At 36.9% G+C, this 14378-nt stretch overlaps 1 protein-coding gene across 1 annotated transcript in view; it reads right to left on the bottom strand.

The window, feature by feature from the left end:
- LOC145664907 (palmitoyl-protein thioesterase ABHD10, mitochondrial-like) overlaps positions 1-14378 on the bottom strand; it is a 29155-nt gene that overhangs the window by 14038 nt on the left and 739 nt on the right. Inside the window, exons 2-3 of the mRNA XM_081731993.1 lie at positions 13001-13142; positions 5468-5587 (exon numbers count right to left, since the gene is read on the bottom strand). Of these exons, the coding sequence (XP_081588119.1) occupies positions 5468-5587; positions 13001-13142 (262 nt within the window). The remainder of the gene's footprint in view (positions 1-5467; positions 5588-13000; positions 13143-14378) is intronic.

The raw sequence follows: 14378 nt of genomic DNA, 5'->3' as shown, positions 1-14378 counted from the left end.
CATAGTTTTTTTTTTTTTTTTTTTTTTTTTTTTTTTTTTTTTTTTTTTTTAGTTATTTCCTATCTTAAACTGTTTTAAACACTTGAAGATAACAGAAATTTCGTTTGTTCTTCCTGGCGGGTACGTGACACCAGCTATACTTATTCTTGGATTACTAATGCAGGACATTCTGGACCACGAAAATTAAGACTAAAATTAAGGAGAGATGAAGTAATGAAAATGAATGCTGATAAAAGAATTGGTGGAATGAGAACGTGGGAAGAAACAAAGTACCTAGAGAAACCACCACGGACACCAAGTTGTACACCAAAACTTGCCTGACCGGAAATCGAACCAGGAACACATCACACTAGGGAAGAGCGCTCTACCACTCAGCCGCCGTGTCCTCTATAAAACCTTACAATATGAGCCAAAGTTTTCAGCATATGAACATTTGACATAAGATTCCTACTTCAAGTTTGCATATTAATACACTTTTATGTATACATAATAAAATAGTTATTTATGTGTGGTGATCATTTATAACGATATGGATAGACGAACTTTTAAATCAATCCTCGTATTTCTCCACTCCGATTCTTATAAATAAAACGCAACCAGCTAACATTTGGAGGAGAAAAAAGCACAGGAATTTTGTCATCCAAAAGGTGCCTCATTTTCCCAGACAGGCCTGCTTCTTCCCGTCAGCCCAAAGAGGGGAAAGAATTTTGCTACTCTCATGCATAATTATCAGTGCCTTTATAGTGGTTTCAATTAACCTATGGATTATCCATTATACATTATTAGTGAAATAATGAAGCAAAAACTTAATGTTCTAAGCGCACTATCTTTCAGTTTGGTAGTGTATTCTTGCGCTGCTCAACGAGTTACGAACTGACGCTCTTAATATGCGCGCGTCAGTGTTGATATCCTTCAAGCGAATTTGACATACTCAACATACACTCTCAAAAAAAAAAAAAAAAAAAAAAAAAAAGCATCGAGAGACCTGGCAGCAGTGATACATGTACGAGTGATGCTCCTATAGGAAGAATAAAATATACATGTATTAATAAGAGTTATTCTTATATATTTCTTTCGCCAGTGAAACAAAAATATATGTTTTTACCATTCTGTGGCGGTACAGCATAAACAATGTGATTTTGATATACATTGTCAGTTAACCTATTAGGAACCATATGGAATGAAAATAATAACATTTTGGTGTGCTATTACGATGCAGAATTGAAGACGTCGCAGAAACTCATCTTTATTCAGCAATGGAAGTGAAATATCTCCCGTGAACTTTCATCATCGTTCGAATCATCGCAGACGCCGATCGCAAATATCGTGCGCGTTAACGACGTCGTCTCGTAACCACGTTATATATGGGGCAATCTGGTTTTGAGTGAAGTATTATCAATAATTTGAAAATATTATTATGTTGTTTTAAAGCCATATGTGATTTGTGTAGTGGAAGTGAATATTAATACAATGTATGCCTACAAATTCTTGTTATTTCTTAGTAAGAAAGTTTATTATTATTAATAATAATATGTGTATAATAATCACGTGTTCTCTTCTCAGTGGCTAAAAATTTCATCTTAAATGGATACATAACTCAACCGCGGATTTAAGTAAGGTATAGTATCTCCAAAGTAGATCAAACCAAACATTTATTTTGTATTCCGCTGCTCATCTGGTGTTGAACTAGCATATGGATCCCATTTTCTGTATTTTGTTACAGGTTTTGATGATGATGTTCACAGCCGGACACGGCAGTGATGGTGGGCACACGGCAAATGCCTAGTTCATTATAACGCCCGGATCCTGAGACCGTGAGAGAAAATTTCTGTTATCTTGCCAGTATTTAAGTTCGTAAATTTTTGTTTATGAATCTGAATAATGTAAAATGGTTTTCTCATTTGAAAGGTCCAAGGTTCGAACCCATATTCTTGTCTCTGGCTTTCCCAATCTGGGATATACGGAATCCGCTTCCTATCATAAAATAACCTATCCTTTACAGGAACATGGTCATCGAACCTAAACCAATCTGGTACTCCGACCTCCCAATACCATTATATCTGGCGCCCGAACAGGGACAGAATCCACTTCCCATTATAAACTGGCGCCCGAACAGGGACAGATGTTTTAGTGGGGAGAAAGCGAATTTTTGAACTGCACTGCTTTGTATTCAATGCCATTCTAGTAATTTGTATGTTGTGTTTTGTAGTATAATATTTTACCATGTCTACTACTAGTGAAATGGAAACACTGCTCGAAGCGGTGAAAAAGTTGTCTGCAGACTTGGCTGCAACTAACCAAGTAATAAAATGCAATCAAAAGGAGTTGACCAAACAACTTGATAGTTTAAAAATAGAAGTGGTTGAATTACGTGAAAAGTACGAAATGCACAAAAAGGTCGAAAGTAATTCTCGAGAGCTGTTAAATCAGCCAAACACTGCTGAACAAATGCAGGTAGGTTCTAGTTTACGCATACAAGAATGCGAAACAACCACTGAAAATTCAAAATGTGAATTTAGTAATTAATGTTGTGCGAAAGAAACATTTCTTTGCATTCTTTTACATGTAGTGTTATATATATATATTTGTTTTGTGTTAATTTTAGAAGGTATAATTTATAAATCCACGTACAAAATGTTAGCGCTAAATTTAATGAATGTAAGAGCACAGATAGAGTTAGATTACGCCAACGTTATAAATAAATACAAATATAGTACTGTTTCATTTTGTCTAGAAGAATTTCAAAATGTTTTAGGTCTCAACGTAGAGACTAATAATTTCAGTAGAGTAGCGAAACAGGCAATTTGTGAATATGTGTTAAATTCCAATTGTGAATACAGAATAAATATCGAAAAAGAAATTAATCTCCATGTACGTGGTATACGTAGAACTTAGCAGTACGAGAAATTGAAAGATAAATGTACTCGTGGCAAAGATATAGATTCTAGCTATGTAGCCAGAAAGTTAAAACTTCAATGCGACAACATTAATGTCAAGAATAAAGTTATTGAAATAATAGTGGAACGGTTACAGAAAAAGTACTCCAATGATACAAGTTCCTTTAATTACCAAGATATTAGGTCCAATGGTAAGGAGAAAGAATTATTTTTAGATGACGTTGAAAATTCTCCCAAAATTGCTCTTGGTGGTATCAAATCTATCCTCAAAAAACGTAGCAACGATACTAGTGTACATACTATGTCATGTAATGTGGGTCAGACCGAAAAGGAAAACAATTCCTGTGCTTCTTTCTCCTCCAAATGTTAGCTGGTTGCGTTTTATTTCTAAGAATCGGAGTTGAGAAATACGGGGGTTGATTTAAAAGTTCATGTCTATCCATATCGTTATATATTATTACGTAATTTATTTATTTATAAAGGTAATCAAGGAAGTTCTGTCGCTTTTTCACCTACCACCTTCAAACATCGATATGTCAACTAAGACATATCTGGAATATCAAAAATAGTCCCCATCAGCATCGACGACCTTCTGCCAACGTTCTGGAAGGTCATGGATTCCATCGCGGTAGAACTTGGTGGGCTGTGAAGCGAACAAGGTATCAAGTGAATTTCGCGTCCTCTAAGGTGATTGTCCAAGAAATGGAATAGGTGATAATCGGACGGTACAATGTCCAGGGAGTATGGCGGATGCAATAGTCTTTCCCATCCAAGGCGTAGAATGGTGTCCCGGGTTATCCTAGCCATGTGGGGCTTAGCGTTGTCCTGTAACAGGAGGACCCTTTGCGATTCACAAGTGCTGGCTCCAGAGTTTTGAGTTTTTCTTGAATACGGCTCAACTGCTGGCAGTATACAGTTGCATTGATGCTCTGACCAGCTCGTAGTAGTTCCCGATGCCGCAAGCAGTCCACCAAAAACACAGGAGAACGTTCTTCTGGCGCAGTGCTTTTTTCTGCTGTTTTGGAACCGGTTTATGGGATGCTAACCAATGATGACAGCGCCGTGGAGCTTCGTACAGGACCCACTTCTCATTACATGTCAACACCCTGTCCAGAAATGGCTTTTCCTCAGACGAGATAGCAAAGAAACACAAATGTCTGCTTGCGTTGCCTTCTGGCCCACAGTCAAATCATGTGGGACTCAACTTGTACTGCTTCCCAAGTAGATGGAAGTGCTGCCGAATGTTTCTCCACCCGCACTGAATTGAAGTCTCCAGTTCCTCACATGTCTGGCCACTGTTCGCCTCAATTGCTTCCTGAAGATCTTCATTTTCTACATGTATTGTCTTCCGGCATGTGATGCGTCTTCGAATGTTTCATCACCGTCCTTAAACTTGTTAAACCACCGTTGCTTTATCCGCGTAGTCACGACACACTCACCAAAGGCCTGGCATATGTTCTGCTCCGCTGCAGTGGCGTTTGACCTGTTTGAACTCATACAGCATACATGTCCTTATGACGCTCTGTGGAGGTCCCATGTTTACTCTGTCCTTACGCAAGTTCACGGTGGAACTGAACTGCCATAACCAGGTAGCATGTTGGATATACCCACACCAACAACTGGCCTTCATCTTATCTTCATTCGCATTCAACTCACAGTGTGAGGGCCAATGGAACACAGACCCCCACAAAAAGCGACAGAATATCTTGGTTACCTTTATATTTATAATCCTCTACGATTCTTTCCCTTCATTTGAGCGATTTTCAGTGTTTAAAATACTTGGTTCTCGTTTTCTAATTCCTCTCCGCTTGTCAAGTAACCAGTATGTGCGCCTTTGGTGTACGTGGTCTCAGTTTCGATTCGTAGTGGAAGAGCACAAAAGAAAATTTTACAACCACTCATTTTCATTAATCGTACGTCTCCTTTAGCATTAAGGATATAATTGTGAGACGTTGAAAAATAATAATTCTTTGACGTTTTATACATTGACAGTGCGCCTTCAAAAACAGCTATCTGCAAAATTCAAAACTTTATGAGAAAAACAAATGGATTTTTTGTTAGGCGGCAGGAAAAAATCAGATAAATGCAATATTGTTGCCACTTTAGCATAAAATTATATGTATCTATGATAACACTTAGCAGAAATTGACAGGAGCAGTTTGATCCCAGCATCACATGGTAAGTTTTGTTGTGTGAGGTAATTACCCCTTAAATGAACGATATCGCATAAGGGTCTTTGTAGGGATAAGCTCTATACCAAAATGCTCCTGTATCAGTAAAAGTCTCGTGAAGGCACAGTGACGATATCTCATAACATTACTATTTACACTCTTGTGCTCTTAAGTGGAATTTTTGTTTTCTTTTGCAGCAAGGAGTAGCAAGAAAGAGGTAAAAACAAGTACTTTAGTATAATTTTGAAGGGAAAAAAATGAAAGATGGTGTTTACAGGAAAGTGACACAACGAAATATCGCTGAGGACTATAAACGCGTCACAGATAAATACACAGTAACTATTTTAAAGTTTCTACTTAACACACAGAAAAAAAGAAGTACAATAGAACATACATTACCTTCTCGTTCAACACATTGTACAGAGCTTTTGTGTACGGACGAATAAAATTTATTGCAGGAGCTATTAACAACAAACTATGGATTCGTTTTATGTTCTCCAAAGCAACTCGTAGAGAAATCTGCAAAAACAATATCATTTTTAAGAGATCAATTTAATGGTAAAGTAAACAATACTAACATTGAATTGAGCCTTATCTCAAGAACACTACCCTTCTGAGGAAATCAGAAGTTCCTTACATTATATAGTATACTTTTTCATAGAGAACCATAACTCATCTCTTATTTCTATGATTTTTGAAAACCTCACACCTAAGAAAGTTATTCAAGAATGACAATACTAACGCTCCCCCCCCCAAAAAAAAAAGTTAAAATGATTTAACTTTAACATTCTATTAAATACGAGGTGTGAACAAAAAATACGGTGAATAATTTTATTAGAAACAAAGTAGTAAGCTTACATGGAATTTGATGTAATCTCCTTCAAAATACTGTCCTTGGCTAGCAATGCACTTATTCCAACGTTGAATCCATGATTGAATGCATTTCTGGAAGGATTCTTTTGGAAGAGCGTTCAGTTGCTCTATCGTGGTTCTCCCAATGTCAGGAATGGTGTCAAAACGTTTTCCTTTAAGCACGGTTTTAATTTTTGGAAAGAGCCAGAAGTCGCGTCATGTTATATCTGGAGAGTACCGTGGATGTGGAAAGACAGGAAAAGTTTTTCGACTATGTAAAGTATGATCTCCATCTTTACGTTATTATTCTTACCTAAATCTTTCTATTTAATTTATTACATTGTACTTTATATTTAAACGTTGGTAAACAAATCAAGATGGAATGTATGAACTTTTGCTCCTTGGTGTACTTGGAGTATGTATCTATCTACGTAACTTCTATTGTATTGCCCTCTGGTGGGAATTTTCATGGTTTCTGGCCCTTGTCATCTATGACCAGGTTAGAAGCCATGAAATCTACTTGACCTACGGGAGCATTTTTTTTTCCTTCTTCATTCACAGTGCATAGTAAAGGGGTTGTTAGTTAGTGCTATATTTTGAGTGAAAGTGATAAGTAATTCTTTATTTAATATGGTGCTCCACTGAAAATATTTAGTCGAAGGCATTAGTAATAAGAGTGTGGTTTGATAATTGTAACTTTGTGTCGGCATTAGACGGATTTATCAACCATATGCCCTACGTGATCCAACAGGAAACGTAAGTATTGCATTTTTTCCCGTTTTCTATAATTTAATTAGTTCCTTTCATTTGTCTTATTTTGCTTGCTTAATTTTATTTTTTTTAAATCTAATATTGCTATACAGTGCTTACTTTCTTTGGTCTGTTGTATCACGAGGCATTTCTGGTTTATAATCCGTGCTGGTGACCTATCGAAGTACGAGAGTAGTTGACCATGAAGAGTATGTAAACTTAATATAATGCTATTCTGACAGGGTACCTTCGATTTAGAGCATTTTGCTGTACTTAAAATTATAGTTGGATTGTTATTATTTTTTGTATCGTTAATTTTGTTGGAGAATTTGGTTCAAATATATGCCTCACACATATTTGTAGTAAGTTTGAAATTATCATTTAAGCCAAAATTATATTCAAACCTCATATAACTTATTTGAGTAATAACCTATATATTGCTAAATTTATTAATATATTTTCATTGGACAGACTTTATTTATATTGGTGTGGGGGAGACCTTTATTTCATATTGCGTATCCCTCTCCCGGATGTAGGCCTATTAGTGTTATTTCATTTAACACTCAGCCTTACATTACAACTAAGAACTCCTGTTTGTCAGTCAAAAGTCAGGGAACGAATTTCGCACTCACTCTTCTCATTTCCAAATCGATGGTTAAAATGCTTTATACACACCTGTACGAGATGTTTAGTTCTTTGGAAAGCTATTCGCTTGTTTAAACGAACATTCGAATATTTTTTTTTCTTCTTCTTTTGACACTTTTTTTTTTTGTGCATGTTTTCTTCTGTTTTTGAGGTTAATGGACGTCCCGAACGTTGCTCGTCTTCTATCGATTCATTTCCGCTTTTAAATCGTTCATACCACCTGTAAAAAGTCTTCAGAGTTACAGCACTATTGCCATACACCAACTTCAACATTTCATGAGTTTCTTTGCACTTTTTTGGCTCTGGACGCTGACTGACAAGTCAGAACGTGTTCTAACTATGATGCTGCCTGTCTCAACGGATCAGGCTATCGGACAAATTACATCAAACGATTGTAGAATCAGCAGTTGTTGCTAAAAAAATACATTCACCGTATTTTTTGATTACACCTTGTAAAATAATACCATATTCACAAATCGATACAACTTTTGGTCACGAGTGATTAAGTTAATTTTTTAAATGAGAACAGCTCCACACACGCACATAATGAAAAATGGGAAGTAAATTTACGTCCCAACTAAAAATAATAGAAGTATAAATAAATAAATACAATGGAGTCCCGGTAATCCGAACGCGTTTAATCCGAACATCCGGTCCGGGAGGAAAAATTTTATTTTATTTACTTATTGTGGCAAAAATACACAGTATTAGGAAATTAGTAACTAAAAGAATGAAAATGAGTGCATGTTTTCGTAGAAAACAAAGTAAACTTCCGTTAAATACAGTTTTAAATACATAAAGATAATAATACCTCTAAAGGAAAGATTTGTAACTACTGTACTGTACGTGGAAAAATAAAGGCATCAAGTTTTTCTAACATTGTTAACATTTTTCTAGTACAGTACATGTACTGTAGTCAGAAAACGTGTTTTGAAATACTACACGCTATGTATTACAACACAATAGACTACACCTTGTTTCAAAAAGAATATACGTATTACGAAGAATTATTTTGTCCAAACTATCGATCGCTGCGCCTTGGTTCGGCTATTGGAGAAACGAATATATAGTCTAGTTTATATTAATAGCCGCTAGATGTCAATTGTCTTCTGTTTTGCCTGGTAACCGTCATATGTTTAAAATGGCTACTCCACAGCAGAAATCATTTTGTGTTCTCGAGTTTGCGAAGTGCAATTCCGTGATTACAGTGCAAAGACGTTTCAGGTTGAGGTACCAAATTGATCCTCCGAATGGGTGGAACATTCGCAGATGGTATCTACAGTTTGTAGATACAGGATGTGTATGTAAAGGAAAGAGTTCTGGCCGCCCTCGTGTTCTTGAGAAAAATGTTGCACGAATTCAAACTGCTTTCCAACGCAGTCCTTCAAAATCAACTCGTTGTGCCAGTCGGAAGTAACAAGTGCCAACAACAACAATTTGGCTTGTTTTGAGACGTCGGTTGGTTATGAAGCCGTACAAGTTACAGCTGTTACAAGCTCTGAGTCCTGGTGACAAACGCAAACGTGTGGCATTTTGTAACGAGATTCTGGATGCTATTGAAAATGATAACACTTGCACAACGCATCGTGTTCAGTGATGAAGCGACTTTCCGTGTTAGTGTCAGGTAAACAAACAAAATGTTCGAATTTGGGGCCTACAGAACCCACATGCAGTCACTGAACATGTACGAGATTCGCCTAAAGTAAATGTGTTTTGTGCTATATCCCGATCATCTGTTTACGGCTCATTCTTCTTTAATGGAAACACGGTTAACAGTGAGCAGTATCTTGCTATGTTACAAAACTGGTTGTTTCCGAGGCTGCACGAAGACAACTTCATTTTTCAACAAGACGGGGCATCCCCTCACTGGAGTCGCCAAGTGCGTGAATATCTGAATGAAACTCTACCGAACCGTTGGATTGGTCGTCAAGGAGCTGGCGACTTAGCATGTCTCAGCTGGCCTCCACGGTCCCCGGATTTGCCACCCTGTGACTTCTTCCTGTGGGATTTCGTTAAAGGCAACGTTTATGTACCACAACTCCCAAAGAACCTGGAAGAGTTGAAGATCCGGATCCGTACTGCCATAACATCAGTGACGCGAACATGCTTGCCCGAGTATGGGAGGAATTTGAGTATCGATGTGATATTGTTCGTGTCGCTGATGGAGAACATATTGAACATCTGTAATTTGAACTTTGAACTGTAATTTGAACTTGAGAGGTTCGTAAATATGTGTGTACTTCGTATATCTTAAAGTTTAATAAATACATGCATTCGAAATACGTATATTCTTTTTGAAACAAGGTGTACTTCACGATTTTACTGTCATTCCGGCTAATCGGAACAATCACGTAATCCGAACAGGGTTCGGTCCCAAATAGTTCGGATTAGCGGGACTCCAATGTATGCATTTTTTTCTTTCTTTTTTGTAAGACACATTCCCTTTAGTTCAACTGCGCAAAATTACAAATAAATTTAATAGTCGCTAACACAAAAATGGATGCAGGTATCCGTACTTAATATATAAATAAACGTATCTTTAGGTAACACGTGTACTATTTGTTTGTATTCTCGGTGTTCGAAACGTATATAATGACAGGCAGAAATAAAAAAAATAATCAATAGGAAGAATGATAAAGGTTTGTTGTTTATATAGTTTAACGTCCCATAATTATGCGCCGAGGCAAAGGGAGATGATTTATCGTAAGGTACAAAATCAGTCCAATATAAAACAAACCATCTTCTGTATCTGCCGCGAAATAAGAGCGAATGAAAAAATACAGGTGCTTGTCAAAGTCGGAAGCTAAAAACAAAAATGCTTATATATATATATATATATATATATATATATATATATAGTATGAACATTCCAGCTTAATTTCGCATCTGTAATAGCTGAGTTGAGTTCATTTTGAGTTTAACGTCCCTTTTCAGCAGCGAGGCTATATGAGACGTGGACCTACTGATTAACGTGGAATCCGAACCACATGAGCTCCCGCCGGGAATCGAACCCGGGTCTTCCGCGCCAAAGGCGCGTACGCTAACCGCTTAGCCACGGAGGAGCTCACATCTGTAATAGCGTAAGTGGGTTAGGTTTGAGCAAATCCTGGAATTCCTGAAATGAAAGTATAATATTTCCGTTTCGTGATTCAACTATAATTTATGGTAACATTTACTTTGTTTTTAATTTATTATTATATAGCAGTTTCCAGTAAGTAAATCTGCAACCACCAGCTAAGAGTCATACTAGGTTCTTTTTGGGGGGACGGGGGAGGGGATAATCACATTCTGTTGGAATATTTTTACTATTAAAAAGAAAGAAAAAAATGCTCAGCTGCCGTTGCACTTCTAGTGCGAAATGAAAGTACTATAAGCGTTGATTCTCTCTCATGATACCTTCACAACATCGTAAAATGAGAACTATTCTTCAAGGCAAAAGAAAATTTATACTATTGTATACCTGGCGTTATGATTTATGTTACCATGAAACATGTGGAGCAAATAGATATTATTGTATTTTAATAATACGAGGGAGGACCCAAAAGAAACCGGACTTTCGTTCTAAAATATATATATCAGAATATTTTGACGTATTGAACATTGATTTCATTATATCATCAGAGAACTAACTTTTCTCCATTGTGAAAACAAGAATATTTGTGATCTTATTCAGGAGTATACTAGTGATAACTATGATCCTCTGATATTTTTGAGTACTGTTTAGTTTTCAAAATGTATTACCGATCAAACACTCATTTGTAGTATTGATGTACGATAGATTAGAATATAAACTTAAGACGTTGAACGTATGCGCATATGGGTTTAGTGAGTGTGTGTGTCGTTCTTTCAGTCTCCTTCAAAGTACCCTCCATTAAGTGTTATTCACTTCTCCCATCTTCTTTCCCACTGTCTGAAGCACCTCTGCAACTCTGGAACTTTTATATCGTCCAATGCGCTCTGCGAAGTTCTCTTTACAACCTCTACACCATCAAAACATTTTCCTTTTAGATTCTGTTTAATTCTCGGAAAATGTCATTATGTTGGTCAAAAAGTTTGGATCATTTTCAATCTGATTTTTCAAGTAATGGCTCAAATTCAGACGAATGATTTGATCCTGTGTGAGCAGGCGAGACACAAACTTAGCGGCAACATGTCTCATTTGCAGAACCTCACGCTGGCACGAGCTCCAACTCACTCCTGCCTGTTTTGAAATATCATCGATCATGAAACGACGATCCTTGCTGATTTTGGGGCAGATTTGTTCGATGTTTTCGTCGTTTCGAAATGATGAAGAGTACCCAGAACGAGCACAATCTTCAACACTCATCTCACCACAGTTAAAGCGCCTAAACCACTCAAAAAATTGTGTGCTGTTCATAGTATCCTTCTTGAAAGCCTGTTGAAGCATTTGGCAAGTTTTCGTTTCCGATTTTCCAAGTAGGAAGCAAACACACTCCTTCTTCATTTGAATCTGCCATAACGATTTCGCAGCGGCAAACGAGAACAGTTAAGAAAAACAATAATGCGATCAAACGTTAACCTCTTACGCAGACGCCGTTTGGCCAACTGATCTGGGAAGGTCTCTACTAGACTCATCTAGCAGAACTCTCTCCTACGCCTAGGAACGGCAGCGCTCTTTCAATCCGGTTTCTTTTCGGTCCCCCCTCGTATGCAATTATTTGCCAAGTAGCAGTATTACACATAGTTTCACAGAGGAAACATCAAAACTACATGAATTTTCATGTATCTTATACAAGAAGTAACGTAACATATAGTTCAGCACTGTTTTTACCTGATTAAACCCATATGCGCATACGTACAACGTCTTAAGTTTATATTGTAATCTATCGTTCATCAATACTACAAATGAGTGTTTGGTCGGTAATACATTTCGAAAACTAAACAGTACTCAAAAATATCAGAGGCTCATAGTTATCACTACTATACTCCTGAATAAGATCACAAATATTCTTGTTTTCACAACGGAGAAAAGTTAGTTCTCTGATGATATAATGAAATCAATGTTCAATACGTCAAAATATTCTGATCGTTCAGATTCCAAGTAGCTGTTGGTAACAAAGTTCTGTTTCTCCTGCTAATACTTAAAAGTATTTCATTGTAGAATACTTTCGACATTGAAAATATACCGTACAATTGTTTTCATTGAACTACAAAACACAACTACATTTCTTGTACTTAACATTACGAAATGGTTTCGACGGTATACGAATAATACACGCCAGCTCCAGACCAAAACCAAAGCACTACTTTTTTGGGGGTAAGAAGACTGTGTCCTGGTTGGTTGGATTCGGTCAGGTGACCAGTAAAACTTATCAGTCTCTGTTCTGAAACTCACTGAATAGTGAGAATGGTAAAAAATGTAATTCAATACAAGAAAGACACTGTATCCAAAAATGACATAACTGCCTATTCTTGACAACTGGCTTTTAACTTTACAATAAAGTTCCACACTTGAAGAGAAATGCCTAATAACCCTGAAAAGAACTTATGCGCTTAAAATTCATATTGAAAATGGATCTACTGAGCTTGTATTACTAAATTGCTATTTTGAATTTAAAACAAGTTTCAGAAAATTTCGGGTTGATCCCTTGCAAAACTTACTGGCAACACTCATATTTTTTAAAGAATATTATTTGAACTATATAAGTACATACTATGTCTTACCCATCCGCCCATACTAGAGCCAATCAAAATTATATCGTCGGCTGCCACTTGTTTCACAATCTTGTCCAAATCTTCTACCCAGTGTCCGAAGAGAACTTTGTTGTAGTCACCTGGCGACGAACCCACACCTTCGAAGTCAAATCTAGTCACACAAACAAAAGTACAGCTTTATATCGTCGAAATATAATACCGTTAATTTATTCATTCATTCGTTTATTGGATTCTATAAACCATTACATCGTAAAACGGGCACGCACAAAAAACATAAGAGTATGTCAGGGTATATATAAATTTAGACGGACTGAAAATCTTTGTCTATGAAAAGCTACTTGAATTACTTTTATCCAGACATAGTCAATTTATGGGGTATGTTTAGTACAAGGGGTCCAGAAGCACGTAAAAAACACAAAATTCACAGGAGAAATGAGTGATGCAAGTACTTAGACGTAATATAACGTAATCAAATGTAACATAACCTACCATAAACTAACTTAGGCTAACCTTATTTAACGTAATATTAATAGAAATAAGCGAATTCTATCATTTTTTGGAAAATTATGCGGGACTCCTACACTAATATAACACAAACTAAACTAACCTAACGTAACCTAAACTAGCCTAACCTAACTTAAACTAAACAACCCTACCCTAAACTAACCGAATGTGAACAGAAATTACCAAAATTGTAACATTTTTTAGAGAAAAGAGCTGGACCCCTTCTGCTAAACATAGGCCCATTCCATATATACTGCGTAAACTTTGAAAGATGTGCATATACTTCGGGAGGTGATGCGTGACATCAAAAGAAGACCTCTTGCATGTTGTGGAATTCCGAGTCGTGTACGAGTGACAGGAGGGCCAACTTGGAATCGAAATCGAATCCTGACAATTGGAATGGAACCGATAGATGTCCACATACTTTGGGAGGTGATTCAGAAGACAGAAAATGTGTCCTGCGGGGCTCTAACCCGCCTTCACTCCCTAACGCTCGAACGGCAATAATGTCCGAATTAAATATTAAACCTAACCGAATGTAAACAGAATATAGCAAAAAAAAAAAAAAAGTCGGTTAAAAACCTAGCCGGCTTGTGTATAGCCCGCTCCCCCCAGTTCTTTGTCACCGGAACTGGAAGAGTCACTACTACTACTTATATTGAGAACAGAACCCAACCAACCCCTGCGGGGCTTCTAACCCGTTCCTACTACTACTACTATTACTATTGCTACTAACTAAAACTACTACTACTACTGCTACTACTACTACCGCTACTACTACTACTACTACTACTACTACTACTACTACTACTACTTATACTAAAACTTCCTTACCACAGGATTTACATCTTAAATCTTTATAACATGCGGTTCCGATTCATTA

This window comes from Thermobia domestica, chromosome 1 (assembly GCF_964235325.1).
Source record: "Thermobia domestica chromosome 1, izTheDome1.hap1.1, whole genome shotgun sequence".
In the NCBI taxonomy this organism is placed as follows: Eukaryota; Metazoa; Arthropoda; class Insecta; order Zygentoma; family Lepismatidae; genus Thermobia; species Thermobia domestica.
This window is presented reverse-complemented; position numbering and strand designations above follow the sequence as displayed.